The 17,171-nt window shown below is 41.8% G+C and overlaps 1 protein-coding gene across 2 annotated transcripts; it reads left to right on the forward strand.

The window, feature by feature from the left end:
• Positions 1-3,854: 3,854 nt before the first annotated feature.
• On the forward strand, positions 3,855-5,946 carry LOC126092287 (uncharacterized). 2 transcript variants are annotated; one of them, XM_049907806.1, is made up of 3 exons: positions 3,855-4,063; positions 4,166-4,282; positions 5,015-5,946. In XM_049907806.1, the coding sequence occupies exons 1-3, from the start codon at positions 3,987-3,989 to the stop codon at positions 5,874-5,876; spliced, it is 1,056 nt and encodes a 351-aa protein (XP_049763763.1). In that variant the 5' UTR covers positions 3,855-3,986; the 3' UTR covers positions 5,877-5,946. The 2 variants fall into 2 exon arrangements, with proteins under 2 accessions (XP_049763763.1, XP_049763762.1); XM_049907805.1 differs by having other exon boundaries at positions 3,855-4,282.
• Positions 5,947-17,171: the final 11,225 nt, after the last annotated feature.

A 17,171-nucleotide genomic window follows, 5' to 3' on the forward strand; every position in this document is an offset into this window, starting at 1 on the left:
TGTTCCCCCCCCCCATCTCCAGGGCCCCCTTTTTTCCTCTTCCTTCCTTCTCCGAGAGCGGATTTTCCTCCTTCCCCCCCCCTCCCCTGATACCCTGCACCCCATACTTACCTCTTTCCTTCCCACATCCCTCCCTACCTGGCCCTCTTCAGCGCGCCCCCCACTCATCTCCCCCATCTCTTCCCCTCTCTCCCTTCTCCCGGTCTCCCTCATCTCCTTGTGCCTGGCAGATCCTCTGTTTTGATCATCGTCAGTGTGCCACATCAGTGTTGTGTTTAGTGCTGTTTCTCCTGTGTGTCAAGAGGTGTGATTTTAATTGTGTACTGCCTTGAGGTTCACCGTCAGTGTTTGTTATGTGCTACGCCATCCATCGATACCTTTTATGCTCCAGTCATACTGTGCCTTGTGTTCTTTTAATTGTCGCAGTGTGTGGCTTTTTGTGTGTGCTACTTTTAAACAGTTTTAGCAGTTTTTTTATCTCCATTTTACGGTCACCCCGTTTTTTGTCTATTGCCTTCCATGATGTTCCCCCTTTTTTATATCTATGTTCACCATATTCTCTCCTTTGTTATTTTTAATTGTCTTCTATTGTTTGTTCTATGTCTTTCGGCTGAAGAGCAGCGCATATGCTGCTGCCAGCCCGCCCCGGTGGGGAATTGAAATACAATAAAGAAAAAAAAAAGCGTATTCGCCAGTACTTCTACAGCTATACTCACCTGAAGATGGCCAAAAGACTTTGTGCCGAAATATCGTGGCAAGATGTTACTGACTTACGGCAGTTCTCCTGTGTTTTTATGGAACAAAATCAGTATGAGTTGTGAAATTTAAACATAAATTGAAATAAGTGTATCATGTAAGAAAGTAAGAGAAAATGGAAAACTCTAACGAGAAAAGAGAAATAAAGGAATACTTCTAGCGAAAGTACTCACTGTAACTGAAACATCCTCTGATATCCACACAGTAACGCAATTGATAAAGTGTTGGCAAAATGTTCGCTGTACTTCGGTGAACAGTGCAATCGTTGATGACATTCCTACAGGTAGGCGATGTACTGCACGGCGTCACTCTGTTGTAACTCAAAAATGGCGTAGGCAGTGTGTCCCAGTTGCCAGGCCTCCGCGTTACACTTCGTTCTTGGGTGCAGTTTAAAGTCAGGAAAGAGAATCCACGTTGGTGTCACACTGGAAGGTGCAGTTCGGTTGATAAGCCCCGCCATCAATCGGCATAACTCCCATACTCTCCAGACGTAGCGGCACTCTGTACGGTGGTCTCTGGTGTCGGCATCTTCACACTGGCTGCATTCGTTCGTCTGACTAAGGTGAATGTCTGCTAGTCGCTGCTTAGTCGGAAAGGTGTCGTTAACGACTCTGTACCACAGCGAACTGATGTCTGATGGCAAGAATTGGTTGTTACTATTAGCCCATACCTGCTTCCAGACGACCATTGGCATTCGTGTTTCCAGTTTGTGCGCTGGGGGACAGCCTATGAGAGCTTCATAGGTCCGTCGAGCCGACGTGTTCCGATCTGTAGCCGCCTCCAAAACGTAACTGCGTGCGAGATAAAATTCCCTGACGTAGGACATCTTGAAAGGGATGCCCACTATTGAAATTGGAGCGCATTGTGACTGAGGCCGGCATCTATCCAAGCGACCTCGTTGCCATGACGACAGACGCCTCATTGAACAACTCACCGTGCTTTTTGTTCACTGTCAGGCCTCCGTGGACATTCTGCAAGCGCCTATGAATATCTGCGATGCTCTGGTTTTCGCCAAAAGAAACTCGAGGGCAGCTCTCTGCTTGGAACGCACCTTCGTTTACAGACGGCATTCTGAAGGCTAGATATTGCGCTGTCACGTATCGGAACTTCATGAAACCATAGGAGCTGAAGCGGCAATATTTCAAGTCGTCCCACAACAAATTCTGCATTTTTAAACCGAAATTGGACGAGAAAAAATGTGTTGCATTACTTATTGAATGCTCCCCTTATACTTGCTTAGCCATACAGCCTCGTACAGGGATGTTACATACCTTGAGCCAGGAAATGGGCTTGTATGCTGTGCAATAAGTATCGACGTGAACTATGCAACGACGTTGGAGCACCGCGGATTGTCACCACGGCGACCACTGATACATGTTCCCTTAGCGCCAAGGTACATAGGCTAGAAGAAGGCGCGCCGAATAGTAGTGTGTCCAACGACAACGCTCGTCACAGGACTTGCACCACGTCATCTTTGGATTGGGTTGTTCGGGGGAAGAGACCAAACAGCGAGGTCATCGGTCTCATTGGATTAGGAAAGGACGGGCAAGGAAGTCGGCCGCGCCCTTTCAGAGGAGCCATCCCCGCATTTGCCTGGAACGATTTAGGGAAATCACGGAAAACCTAAATCAGGATGGCCGGATGCGGGATTGAACAGTCGTCCTCCCGAATGCGAGTGTGCTAACCACTGCGACGTCATCTTTCCAAACGAGTCATCGTTCTGGACACAGCATCACGACGGACGATTCCGTGATGCTGACTCCGAAGAGAATCATAATCATACGGGCCCAGAACCAAAGTGATGGTATTGTGCCACTGGGCGCAAAACAGGATCGCCTCTCGTTCACATAGCTGGTAATTTTGTCAGCAGCAGTTACATTTCCGGCGTGTTAAGGTCAGCGGCTCGTACTATCTCGATGACGTTACCTTTCTACAAGATAATGCACCACTGCACGTTACTGATCTATCCCGGTAAAGAGGGCGTCCTTGGCCCGCATGTTCTCCAGATCTCTCATCCACTGAAAACGTCTGCGCATGAATTGCCCTCATTCACCAGGCATTACGACTTATGAATTCCAGCAGCTTGGAATGACGTAGCTGTATCTGTCACCCAAAGTCAGCTGGACTGAAAGCCTAAGGCTGCGTTCACACTGCCGGCCGGGCCGGGCCGGGCTGACGCGTACTGTCTCGGCTCGTGCCTAGCCAGCTCAGGCCGACGTGTAGGGCATTCACACTGCGCGCCGCGCCGAGCCGGGTCGGCGGAATGGGGGAAAATCCACTTCTCCGATTTTCATGTTCTAAAAATTCTTAGAGGTATATAAGACTGCGCCACATCGTTTTATGAACTCATTTTTTCCTTAAAAGCGTAACTTACGTCGTGAAAAAAGAAAAAGTCTACTTTTCGTTTCGCGTGATTTCTTAGTTTCGTAACGCTTCCCAGCCGATTTTGAAGAAATTATGCGGCTAAAAAATCTGATTTTTGTACACGTGCTAGTGTAACTTCTTAGCTTCGTATTGAATCATTTATCTTTTCATATTTCTTAACAGTCATTGTGAAATGATGCTATTTGTCAACGTTGTGCACTTGATTTACAAATCTTGTAGTGAAAAAGTTATGTAGCGGGTAGCTTACTGTTAGATCCGTTTTAGACCATACATTGCTGCGAATGAAATGTAGCTAAAAGTACCAAAAAGTTTTTGAAATGTTAATGACACTGATATCTGTCTCTGGTCACAAGTAATGCGAGATATTCAGTGGCGTCAGTGCCGCGTCCGCAAGCCACGGAGTTCGAGCGGTTACAGCTTGGTTTAATGTAGTCATATAATGCAGGACAGAAAAAAACTAATTACTAGTGATCAGTGGTGTAAAACTAATCACAAAAACAAACTGGAGATTTGTGATACGTTTACTGCAGAAACTGAAGCGCAATTCCGTAGTCTCGTTGTCTACTTTGACAGAAAAAAAATATGGAGAGTTAATGAAACTACTGTAGATCGACACAGATGTGCGTTTCATTGTTCTTCATTACTTTTTTCCTTCCTTGGCGGGCTGCGCTGCACCGTCAAGGTAATCCCTACTCTTTGGCTAAATGGCTGCTAGTTGCCGAAAGCCAGATAGATAAATTAAAAAAAATCCCCACCCTTCGACAGCTGACAAGCAAGTCACTAGAAAACGCAGCTGCTGTCAACAGTTGCTCGCCTTTGGCTAGTCTGTGCTGTCGTGTAGAACAATGTCTTCACTCTTTTATTGGTATTGTTTTGACTCTGCAGTAACTCGTCGAGTTTTGAAGTACAGAAGAACTAGGAGGTTATGGATTCATCCCATAAATAGCGACAGACATTTAGGAGAGTTTTTTTCTTTACATGAAGAACTTAAAAACTATCCTGAAAAATTTTATTCATATTACAGAATGAATCATAATACATTTCAGTATGTGCTGCAGAACATTCAAGACAAAATTTCGAAACAGAACACAAATTTTCGCAGAAGTATAACAGCAGAAGAAAAATTGTGTATAACGATAAGGTAAGATTCGTTAGTACACACTTTTTGGTTTGCAGTAGAACTTTGTGCAGCATTCACTACCTCCAATTAATTGTAGTCATGCTTTTGTATTTTAAATTTCACAAACGCTTACCTCTGAGGGGAAGAGAGTTTATGGGACTCCAGAGAATCATCAGTAAGTAATTAGCTTCGTCATTTTGGGTAATGTCTTGCTGTGCCTTCAACGAAGAATCGCAGATACACTCCTTCAGAATTTTCCAACTTTTTCTTCGTTTTTCTTCATGATGCAGCGCTTGGCAGTGGCGATGGTTCATCATGTGGAGCCACTGATGACCTCACAGAATTCTTTTCATTACCTTGTAAGATAGACAGACTGATATGCCCTTTGACTCAGTGGTTCTATTTCCACTGGTAAGGAACTGTGCATAGCTCTTGGAACCTAGGAAAATCATATGACAGAACAAAGCCCGAGTGGAATTGCATTTTAATATACTATTCCCTGGATCACATGACCTTATTTTGCCAAGTTATACAAGTTATTCTCTGTAACTGTCTCTCAGGTCTTTGCATTTCGATTTCATTATTTTAATTGAAATAATATAGAAGGATGCAAGAAAATGTCTCTTTAATTATTTATTGTTGTATAACTATGAAATGACATGGACTAAGTAAATATCTATTGTGCAAACAAAACTGTAAAAACTTCGCCCAACACCACACTTGAGTAACACATTTTACGATTTTTTTTCTCAGGTATCTGTCCACTGGCATCTCCTTTCATGCACTGGCATCGTCATTCCGATTAGGAGTGTCCACCGTATCAGTGTTGGTGAAAGACGTTTGTATGGCCATATGGGAGTCACTTGCTCCCATTCATTTACCAACGCCAACTGTTTCTCGATTTAAAGAAATTGCCAGTGAAATGCATACGAGATGGGGATTTCCAAACTGTGTTGGATGTATAGACGGGAAGCACATACGTGTCCAATGTCCTAAACTTTCTGGCAGCATGTTTTACAATTACAAACAGTATTATTCGATTGTACTCCAAGCAGTTGCTGATGCAAATTACAAATTTATAGCTGTGGATGTTGGTGCCTACGGTAAACAGTCTGATGCAGGTGTGTTTAAAGAAAGTATGTTATATAAGAAACTTACAAATGGGGAGCTGTTATTACCGCCACCAACAAGACTTGAAGGAATGTGTCAGGAACTACCGTACGTCATTTTGGGAGATGAAGCTTACCCCTTATTAGAGAATTTGATGAGACCTTTTCCTCGGAGAAATTTGGACAACGAGAAGATTCTATACAATGATATGCATTCCAGAGCAAGAAAAGTTGTTGAATGTGCATTTGGTATAATGACCAATAAATGGAGACTACTGAGGAAGGAAATTGAAACATCCGTTGACGTAGCTGATCACATAGTCAAGTGCATTTGTCTACTTCATAATATTGTCATTGACAGAGAAGGATGCAATGTTGAAGCTGAAAAGTTTTGTAACAATGCTGATATGCAGACAGCTGGTGCCACATTCAACAGAAATTCCACATTACGTTCGAAAACTGTCAGGAACACTTTTGTTGAATATTTCGTTAAAAATGCAACTTAAAATAATTAAAAAACCTCTCAAATAAATTTTGGAATTGAAAGTACTTTGCTATTTACTGTATTTTCTTGTATCTCATTTCACTGTAAATAAAACAAATAAAATTATAAAGGAAAATAATTTATATTTGTGCGTACTATCTGAAACACACTCCTTGGCTACTTCGTTCCATAATCTGGAAACTGCATCATTACTGTCATACTAGCCGAAATTCTGATACCAAATTGATGGACACAAGTTAATGTCATGTATATGTTATTCTGCATCCATTAAAGTAAGAACATCGCAAAAAGATGTCACAGACAACAGCTTATAGTAACGTGCCACAACATGACTTTACAATGCATTGTCATCTGGTAGGGACACATTTCCGTCCCTCAGTGACACTCATATCTGCCTCCGTTTACAAGTAAATGCGAACTATTCAGTGGCGGCAATGCCACGATCGCTGGCAAGCTATTGTTGTAAATGCATGTAAATACGGTAGATTAAATAAATGAAATAAAAGTAATTTCGCATGTACCATCATAATAAACGTAATTTTTCCTCACTGATTGTGAAATGTGAGGTAACATCTTAAAATAAAAGACGTGTGCAGTCACACTTGTGAAGAAAGCAGAAGGGAGACGTGTGATGCGTGTACTGCAGAAGCTGTAGTGCTGCTCCACAGGCTCGCGCCTGCGGTCGGCTCGCGCCGGCAATATTAAACACTCGGAATGTCGTCGGCTCGGCTCCGGGAGGCTCACGCCGTGTCGGCGCGGCCCGGCCGCCAGTGTGAACACCGCAATTCAAAACCATGTGTTTGATATCGAAGCGGGCGGCGGCCCGGCCAGGCTCGGCTCGGCCCGGCCGGCAGTGTGAACGCAGCCTAAGAGTCGTTGTTGCGGCCAGAGCTGTCAGCTCTGTGTATTACACTGTATACCCCCAATTCACATGAAAATTCAGTCACGTGTTCTTCCTACCATACTGCCTGCGCACGATGAATAAAATTTCGTTATTTGCTAACTGTCCTGGTTTTGGCCAGCAGTGTAATAATGCTTTTTTTTTTTTTTTTTTTTTGCTACGGCAAGGAACCTCTTCTTTTCTGTTTTGTTTTACCATGGCAAGGAATCCCCGCACCAACTCCTCATCGTCAATTCAGACGTTTAACATGGAATATTAAAACTGATGTCGATTATCGGGAATAAACGGCGAGGAATGTTCTAGCGTGGTGTTTGTTTACCTGACGGCAGACACAGTCAACAAACTGTTCTTGGCAGACAGCTGCTGCAGTCCTAGACGCGGCAAATGTTGGCGCACAGCCCACATACCGCAACCAAGTCACTGTCAGTTGTTTCCAAAGGTGAAGTACCACTTACGCATCAAGATTTCTGTACGTTACAATGAAACTGTGTGCTTACACGTGAAGCAGTACTGACCGTACGACCTACAAAGGGACCGCGTTTACTCGTTATCACTGATGTAATCCAAACTTAACGTATGTGCAGGTCTTGGCCAGAAATGAAACTGACAGAAGTGGATGCTCCAGATGGCCAACCGCTTAGAAAAAAGCAGCTTTTTGGCGGGGATATGGCGAGGCATTAGCCATTTATGTTAGCGTAATTTCCAGAAAGTGATTGGCGTAGTGCGGCCGCAGTGGCCGTGCGGTTCTAGGCGCTACAGTCTGGAACCGCGCGACCGCTGTGGTCGCAGGTTCGAATCCTACCTCGGGCATGGATGTGTGTGATGTCCTTAGGTTAGTTAGGTTTAACTAGTTCTAAGTTCTAGGGGACTAATGACCTCAGAAGTTGAGTCCCATAGTGCTCAGAACCATTTGAACCATTTGAACCATTTTTGATTGGCGTAGTGGAAAGAATGTAGAACAGTAAACTGAAAGTCGTGAGTTCGTCTACCTATTCGGAAACATTTTTTATCACAAATTTTACGTTACACACACTGCAAGTTAACCGAAATAATATTCAGTATTTCGTACTCATCAATATTTTCATTGTTGTTGTTGTTGTTGTTGTTGTGGTCTTCAGTCCTGAGACTGTGTTGATGCAGCTATCCATCCTACTCTATCCTGTGCAAGCTTCTTCATCTCCCAGTACCTACCGCAACCTACATCCTTCTGAATCTGCTTAGTGTATTCATCTCTTGGTCTCCCTCTACGATTTTTGCCCTCCACGCTGCCCTCCAACACTAAATTGGTGATCCCTTGATGCCTCAGAACATGTCCTACCAACCGATCCCTTCTTCTAGTCAAGTTGTGCCACAAACTCCTCCCCAATTCTGTTCAATACCTCCTCATTAGTTATGTGATCTACCCATCTAATCTTCAGCATTCTTCTGTAGCACCACATTTCGAAAGCTTCTATTCTCTTCTTGTCCAAACTATTTATCGTCCATGTTTCACTTCCATACATGGCTACACTCCATACAAATACTTTCAGAAACGCCTTCCTGACACTTAAGTCTATACTCGATGTTAACAAATTTCTCTCCTTCAGAAACGCTTTCCTTGCCATTGCCAGTCTACATTTTATATCCTCTCTACTTTGACCATCATCACCTCCAAAATACGGAAAGGAAAGGAACGAGTTGCAGTTGTAAGGAGTCAAAGGGCGTAAAAGGGAGACATTAACTGAAAAGTGTTTCACCTTGTGTGGAAAGCAAACAGTGAAGGAAACGGAGGACAAACTTAGAAAAGAAATTAAAGCTCCAGCAGAGGAAATAAAAATTTCAAAGTTTGTCGATGAAATTGTAATTGTGTCAAAGACGGCATCTACACTATTTCTCAGAAGAGGTTGTAAGACGTAAAACGAGGGTAACTGAGTGTAGTCGAATTAAATCAGGCGATGTTGAGGTGATCAGATTAGGAAATGAGACTCTAAAAGTCGTAGATGAGTTTTTCTATTTGGGCAGAAGAAATGAAGTTATACAATGCAAACAAATAATAGCAAAAACAGCGTTTCTGAAAGAGATAAAGTTCTCAACATCGAATATGAATTGGAGTGTTAGGAAACCAGCTATGAAAGTGTTTGTGTGGAGTGTATGGAAGTAAAATGTAGGTGATAAACAGTTCAGACAACGAAAGAATAAAAGCTTTTGGAACGTGATGTTACAGAAGAATACCGAAGACTGGAACCCTAATAAAGATATAATGAATCGAAACGGGGTGAAAAAAATGTATGGCACAGCTTGACTAAAAGACGTGTTAGGTTGGTAGGGTACAACATGAGTCATCAAGAAATAGTTAATTTGCTAATGGTGTGAACTGGTGGTTGGGTGGGAAGGTTGGCGGTGGGAGGAGTGAGGTGTAAGTGACATAGAGGGGCACTAAGGCTTTACTACAGGGTAGACTAGCCTGAAGAGCTAAAGCAATCCAGTCGTCGGACTAAAGATCACAACGCGAACAACAACGCTAATTTATGTATAATTGAGACTGTTTCATTTCCATATTTAGCCAGTTGCCTAGTTATATCCGTATGTGATTAAACTGTTTGTAAAATAAAGTGATTCGCCGTAGTAGCTGTCGGAGTTTTCAGTATTACTTGGGAACTGGTCCGGAATTACAGAGAGCGAAAGTCGTTTTCCATTGCGCAGTTCGACTAGCTGGCCAAATGGAGATCCATAGTGAGGCCCCTTTCAGACTCTGTCAAAGGCTGATAATTGTCTCACACGAGTCGATGGCTTCTTCACCTCCTTCGTAGTGATCGCTCAACATCTGACGCTGTTCACAAGCCATGTATAGCCTGTCAGGCCTGGTAACAACATGAAAACGAACAACACTAATACACTCTGCTGGGTGTTTTACCTACCACAGAAAACTGCAGCTCTGATCATTTACGTACACACCGATGTCCTGAAGTAACAAAAGTTTCATTTCAACATTACTGATATCCCACTTCACTACGCTTCCGTGCAATGCTTAAGATTAACAATTTGCTCGTCGCTCTGTGTTTCAAATTGTAAATGATCTTCCATTTAATAAACGTAATGCAGCATTAATTCTTTCCGCAAATGGCACAAGAACTATATTCAGTCGTAATAGATATACAGCAATGAAAAATATTACAAATAATGTATTTAAAACAGTTACTGATTGTTTTTCTGCGAATGTACTAGCAGAGCGATACGAGTTTAACAATATCCTTGTTGATTCCTATACAAGAAATTCTTGTTTTCCAAAAAGGTCATAAAACGTTACCATAAAACCTGTTTCATATTTCTACAAAAGACTGACGTCAAAGTTACAGTGCACGTGCCCGATGACCCTTCTTGAAAACGTCAACGCTCTGCACTTTTCTCCAGTCGGTTGATACCCACGTAACGTCCTACGGTAACCTGCTAGTGTGAGAGAGCGAGGAAAGTCCGGTTGTACACCATCTTGCCGAAACATCATCATCACCCGAACAGGAAGAGAGAGAATCAACAATTGTGGCAGTACGTCTAGAATGAACCACAGGTACCACATGCAGAGAACTAATTCCATCCGCAAATGACATGATATATACAAACCACCCTAGCATGAATATATCAACAGAGGAAATCGAAAATAATGTGTTTAAACGTATTATTAACTGCTGTTCTGCGAATGGTTTCTGTTTTAATCAGAAAAAATGGACATATTTATAGCTGCGCATCAATTCGTTAACACCAATGATGTTAAAACATTGTCAAGAGTTAACAAGTAACGCGGAGCATTCAAAATCTTTAGATTTACGTACATATTCATTGAAACAGAAAGACGCCCATTAGGGGTTGTTAAACAACATGGTTCAGGTACTTTTTAATTTTCTGCCATTGAGAGTACAGCACTGTAGAGAAACAGATCAGTAAATCAATATACATAATTCAGTTTCAGTACTTAGTTTCATGTAGAAATACGAGAGCGTTCAATAAGTAATGCAATACACTTTTTCATAACTTTTTTCTGTTTAGCGTTATTCCTTAGTTGCTTCAAAATTATTAGAGATATGTTCCGTCTATGCAACTATATGAAAGGTAGATTGTTTATTGCCATACGCGTTTCGCATCTTTAATTTGTGAAGCATCTTCAGTGCACTGTAATAAATGTTTATTTTTATACATATAATAAATGTATTATGTGGTTGTTACAATATGTTACTATGTTACATTTTGCCATGTTTTTCTCTTGTTTTTCAGATTAGAATCAACTTTTGTAATACATATTTCGTGAGGTGAAATTATCGTTCTGTGTTACGATTTCCAGCGTTGTTAGTCCATGTGTGTGGTCCTGGAGATGTCGTCACTAGTCTCCATGCTCCAGCTGGCCGAGCTCTGGAGTTCTTTCACCCACATTTGTTATAACACATCACTTGTATCACTTGCATTTTACATTTTGTGATCAACATGTGTGTGTTTACGGTGTGTACTGTTGACAACTGTCGCTGTGTGTTTATCATTCTTTTTTTGTTTCTGTTGTGTATGTGGTTTGATAGTTTTCACTTGTTTTGTGTGTGTGTGTTTGTGTGTGTGTGTGTGTGTGTGTGTGTGTGTGTGTGAGAGAGAGAGAGAGAGAGAGAGAGAGTGAGGAAGATTCATTGATTATTTATTCTGGTTATGGTTCAGATCTCTGTTTGTTATTGTTCAAAAATGGTTCAAATGGCTCTGAGCACTATGTGATTCAACTGCTGAGGTCATTAGTCCCCTAGAACTTAGAACTAGTTAAACCTAACTAACCTAAGGACATCACAAACATCCATGCCCGAGGCAGGATTCGAACCTGCGACCGGAGCGGTCTTACGGTTCCAGACTGCAGCGCCTGTAACCGCACGGCCACTTCGGCCGGCTGTTATTGTTCAAAATGTGTGTGAAATCTTATGGGACTTAACTGCTAAAGTCATCAGTCCCTAAGCTTACACACTACTTACCTAAAGTATCCTAAGGGCAAACACACACACCCGTGCCCGAGGGAGGACTCGAACCTCCGCTGGGACCAGCCGCACAGTCCATGACTGCAGCGCCATAGACCACTCGGCTAATCTCGCGCGGCTGTTTGTTATTGTTTTAGTGGCTAACACGATCACAGAGTTATTGCTTATGTGGATTTCGTCATTAAGTACTTTCTTCTACATTGCAAATTGTGTGATAAGAAAATAATGCAATGCTTTCCCATGATGGTCTTGTAGTCATCTGTTAAAGTAGTTCAGTGTTTTATCTGCGTCATCAGACTCTAAATACATTCTTTCAGGAATACAAAGTACATTCTTCAGTCTGGCTCCAGCTGTCAGAGACTGTGGTCATGTGTGTGTGTGAGTTGCGTTTGCCTGAGTGTGTGTTGTCTAAGTTCGACAAAGGCCTTGTAAGCCGAAAGCTCACTTCCTGACAGTCCTTTTGTTGTGGGCATCTTCGACCGACCATCTCCGTTATATGGTGAGTAGCAACTATCTTTCTCATAATATTGTTATATTCCATCGTGGAATTTCCATTGTTTGATTCCTTTCAGGATATGTCTTATAAATAACTCAATACCGTTCAAAAAGAATAACAACGTACGTAACTACGATATGAGAGAAAAAATGACATTCATTTACTCTTCAGTAAAATTGACTGTAACTTACGAAGTGGTAAATAAAGATTCTATAAAAAGTCTTTGATCGTTTTCTTAATGACACAAGATGCTCGACTGACGGCACAGTTGTAGTTGAGATTAAAGTCAAAAGTTTCTTCTGCAAAACTCCTACTCTATTGAAAAAAAATATTTGTTTGGGCATATGAAGTCTATATATGGAAAGAGAATCATATGCTTAGTTGTGTTGTTAGGTCAGTTTTTCTGTTGTCTGAATACGTATGTAATATTTGTTACGGAACCTCATCTGAACCCATTTCGTTCGACAACTTGATTCTCTTTTCATTGCGATATACGTACTAGTGACATGAAACACATCCTGTAGCACTGGAATATCAACGACGAACAACGTTTTTCGTATTCTCAGTGTCTAGACACGCGTCGTCTTTTGTGTCAGTGTCAACTGTGTTGCTCCAAGATAACGAGGTACAACAGAGAGATGGTGGCGAGTTGTGAAATGGGACTCGCTTTATAGCCTAGGACACGCACGTGGCTCCGCTGTTCTACGAAGAGCGTGCTCGGCCGTGTATTTTGGAGCCAGGGAAGCGGCGAAGCGTCAGCAGATCCCTGCTGCTGGCCGCGCCACAGCAATACGCACTGCAGATGCAGCAGTGTGTGCCGGATGCACGGCGCAACGGCCGTGACTCGCGGAGTGCCTGATGCAATGTCGCCAGGGAGGAGCCTCTGCCAAGACTCGCCCACGTCCCAGCGCCTCAGACGCCACAACTCGTGGGCAAATAACTGCCACCAGCAATCCCCCTCGTGCATCTGGTGCATTGCAAATAACTGAAGGGTGCCTGTTGTCCAGTTCCGAATACTTGAAAACAGCCTAAGCCCCGAAATCGGTCGTGGGGAGAGTTTGGTGTAACAAGTCCTGCCATTCGGTAAAAATACTGGTAGTCTCTAAAGAAAAATGTTGGACAAAATAAAAGAACATTTGGTGCTATAACTCCATCTATTAGTCATCTTGGGGTTGAAGCTCTTTTTTCCGTGTTTGCTTTAACAATACATATGTTTTTGGATATGGTCCGCCTTTAGCAAAACACAATTTTGTTTTCTAACCCAAACATGTTTCGCTTCAGTTGCAGCATCTTCAGTGGGCTTTTATTTTATGGCTGTTAAAGATAGAGAATGTTCTTTACTGTCTGTATACATGTAACTATTAGTTTTTAAATCGTAGTTACAGTTATTTGAAAAATACACATAAAATTATGAATTCATACCTTTTTACCACATGGTGTGGTTTTTCTGATGTATTGTGTTTCTACAGTGACTGTTTTGTTTCACAGTTTGTCATCTGCAACGACTTACACCTTAAAGTAAATAAATTGCTTTAGCCAAAATTACGATTTGAAAATTGTTATTTCTGTGCCTGAAATTAATTAATTCTATGTGTTTGTGTGTGTGTGTGTGTGTGTGTGTGTGTGTATTTACATTATGTTTCACTTACATTTTATTTTTCCTCGTCTTCATCACTGTCAAACACTATATACCGAGCTGTCACTGTCACTGTTTCACTGTTTACCAGCTGTAAGAACAAAAATGGCGGACAGTGGAACAGTTGAAGGTGTGAAAACAAGATGACTGACAGTGGAACGGTTGAAGGTGTTTATTTTATTTGTGTGTGTGTGTGTGAGAGAGAGAGAGAGAGAGAGAGAGAGAGAGAGAGAGAGAGAGAGCACGTATGAGGATATGAGGATTTTTCGTTATTATTATTATTATTATCATTACAAGTACTTTGTGTGTGTGTGTGTGTGTGTGTGTGTGTGTGTGTGTATGTGTTATGTGTGAAAAGGGAGAGGGAGAGAGAGAGAGAGAGAGAGAGAGAGAGAGAGAGAGAAAGTGTGTGTGTGCATCGTGTATGTGTGTTTGTTTGTGTGTGGGGGGAGGGGGGTGAGAGCACTATAGGTTGGTCTTGTCTAATAATTCTTTGAGGATAGAGAACAGAGTTCCATTGCAGAGAGCTGTGTATTCATTTATCACTTGTTTCCCTTCACTATGGCTTTTTTTATCTGATAATTTTCTTCAATTATTAGTTTTTGTGGGGGGCTGTTGCTGCATTTGAGAATTTTCAAATAAGTATTGATGCTTGTAGCGTTATGTTTCTTGTCCATTAAGTGTTCAGCAAATGTAGAATGACAGCTGTTACTTTTTAATGCTCTTCTGTGTTCTGTGTATCTGGTATTAAAGCTTCTGCTGGTCTGCTCTATATAAACTGGATAAACTGGTTTGCAGTCCTTACATGTCAGTTGGTAAATACCAGACGTGTTGTGATTGTCTCTGCTTGTGTTGGTTGTCCTTAGATTTCTCTGTGTTGAGTAGTCTGTCCTGTAGGCTATTTTTACTCCTTGTTTTTTGAGTATGTTGCTCATTCTGTGGACTGCTTTGTTGTTGCAGGTGAGAGTGAACCACTTGTTTGTCATTGTGGGTGTTTCTTGTTCATGTGTGCTCATATGTGTGTTTGTAAGTTGATGAGGAGGTTTTGTTTTTGTGTGATGGGTGTCCTTTTTACGGTTCAGTCTATCTATAATGTTTGTGTCATACCTATTCTCTACTGCTGTTTGCCTGATTATCTGTAATTCATTTAGTTGTTTTCAGTGAGTGGGGTTTTGTTCAGTCTGTGTAGTACATATTGGAAGCAGGCTAGTTTGTGTCTCTCCCTTTTCACACACACACACACACACACACACACACACACACACACACACACACACACACACAATAAATGCACAGACACCTCTAAAAGATTCAGAACAACCACCAGGAGCACCTTCAACTATTCCACCGTCAGCCATCTTGTTTTTACACCTCCACATATTCCACTGTCCACCATTTTTGATTTTACAACTCGTAAACAGCGAAACAGTAATAGTGACAGTAACACTGACAGCTCAATATATAGTGTTTGACAGTGTTGAAGATGAGGAAAAAGAAAACGTAAGTGAAACATAATGTAAATATCACACACACACACATACACACACACACACACACACACACACACACACACACACACACATAGAATCAATTAATTTCAAGCATAGAAATAACAATTTTCAAATCGTAATTTTGGCTTAAACAATTTGTCTACTTTAAGGTGTAAGTAGTTTCAGGTGACAAACTGTGAAAAAAAACAATCACTGTAGAAACACAATGCATCAGAAAAACCACACCATGTGGTAATAAGGTTTGAATTCATAATTTTATGTGTTTTTTCAAATATCTCTAATTACGATTTAAAAACTAATAGTTACATGTATACAAACAGTAAAGAACATTCTCTATCTTTAACAGCCATAAAATAAAAGCCCGCTGGAGATGTTGCAACTGCAGTGAAACATGTTTGGGTTAAAAAGCAAAATTGTGTTTTGCTAAAGGAGGACGCTATCCAAAAACATACCCATCTATTAGGTTGGTGCATAAGTTCATAACGTTATTGTTTTGCACGTTCGTATTTCGGTTGCCTTGAGCGTATTTATTGATTGTAGTCATTTATTTGTAGTTCACTGTTGCTATTTTGGTTTACATGTCGTCATTTTGTCATTCGGAGATACCGACTGGATCTGTGGACGCTAGAAAATGGCGTGCCAATTGGAGAAATCAGAAAGTTTCCAACACATTTTTCTGTTTGAGTTCAAGAGAGGGGTGACAGCAACAGAGGCAGCCAGAAACATTTGCGCCGTGTATGGGAATAATGCCATTGGACAGAGCACGGCAAGAAAATTGTTTTCTCCTTTTAAAGAGAGTCGTTTTAACTTTAGTGACTCTCCACATTCAGGTTTGATGCAGATCGTTTAAACACATGAATCCACAATGGAGCACTTCAGTGGAAACAACTACAGAATTTTTATGGATGACGGTGCCCACGTGACTGAGCCACAATTGTTCGTGTTTCATTTGAAGAACATTTTGGATGATTAGAGCGAACGAGTTGGCTATCCAGATTGCCCGAACACCAATATCATCGAACATTAATAGGACATAATCGAGAGATCAGCTCGTTGACTAAATACTGCACAGGCAACACTTTCGAAATTATGGACGGCTCTAAAGGCAGTTTGGCTCAATATTTCTGTAGGAGGCTTCCAACGACTTTGTTCAGTCGATGCCACGTCGAGTTTTCTGCACTTCGTCAGGCAAAAGGAGATCCGACGCGATAGTAGGAGGTATCCCACGAAATGTTGTCACCTCATTGTAAACACACTGATGAACTGAATCACTGAAGCCACTGCCCAGCGCGACATTGATCGTCATCTGGTGGTGCTGCAACACGCGACGCGTTAGAGAAAGTACACTACTGGCCATTAAAATTGCTACACCAAGAACAAAAGCAGATGATAAACGGGTATTCATTGGACAAATATACTATACTAGAACTGACATGTGATACATTTTCAAGCAATTTGGGTGCATAGATCCTGAGAAATCAGTACCCAGAACAACCACCTCTGGCCGTAATATGGCCTTGATACGTCTGGGCATTGAGTCAAACAGAGCTTGGATGGCGTGTACAGGTACAGCTGCCCATGAAGCTTCAACACAATGCAACAGTTCATCAAGAGTAGTGACTGACGTATTGTGACGAGCCAGTTGCTCGGCCGCCATTGACCAGACGTTTTCAATTGGTGAGAGATCTGGAGAATGTGCTGGCCAGGGCAGCAGTCGAACATTTTCTTTATCCAGAAAGGCTCGTACAGGACCTGCAACATGCGGTCGTGCATTAT

Source organism: Schistocerca cancellata, chromosome 7 (assembly GCF_023864275.1).
Source record: "Schistocerca cancellata isolate TAMUIC-IGC-003103 chromosome 7, iqSchCanc2.1, whole genome shotgun sequence".
NCBI lineage: Eukaryota > Metazoa > Arthropoda > Insecta > Orthoptera > Acrididae > Schistocerca > Schistocerca cancellata.

Coding starts and splice junctions, on each gene's coding strand:
- LOC126092287 (XM_049907805.1), top strand. CDS start 3,987: ATGTCTTCACTCTTTTATTGGTATTGTTTTGACTCTGCAGTAACTCGT. Junction 4,283..5,014: donor AAATTGTGTATAACGATAAG/GTAAGATTCGTT, acceptor TTTTTTTCTCAG/GTATCTGTCCACTGGCATCT.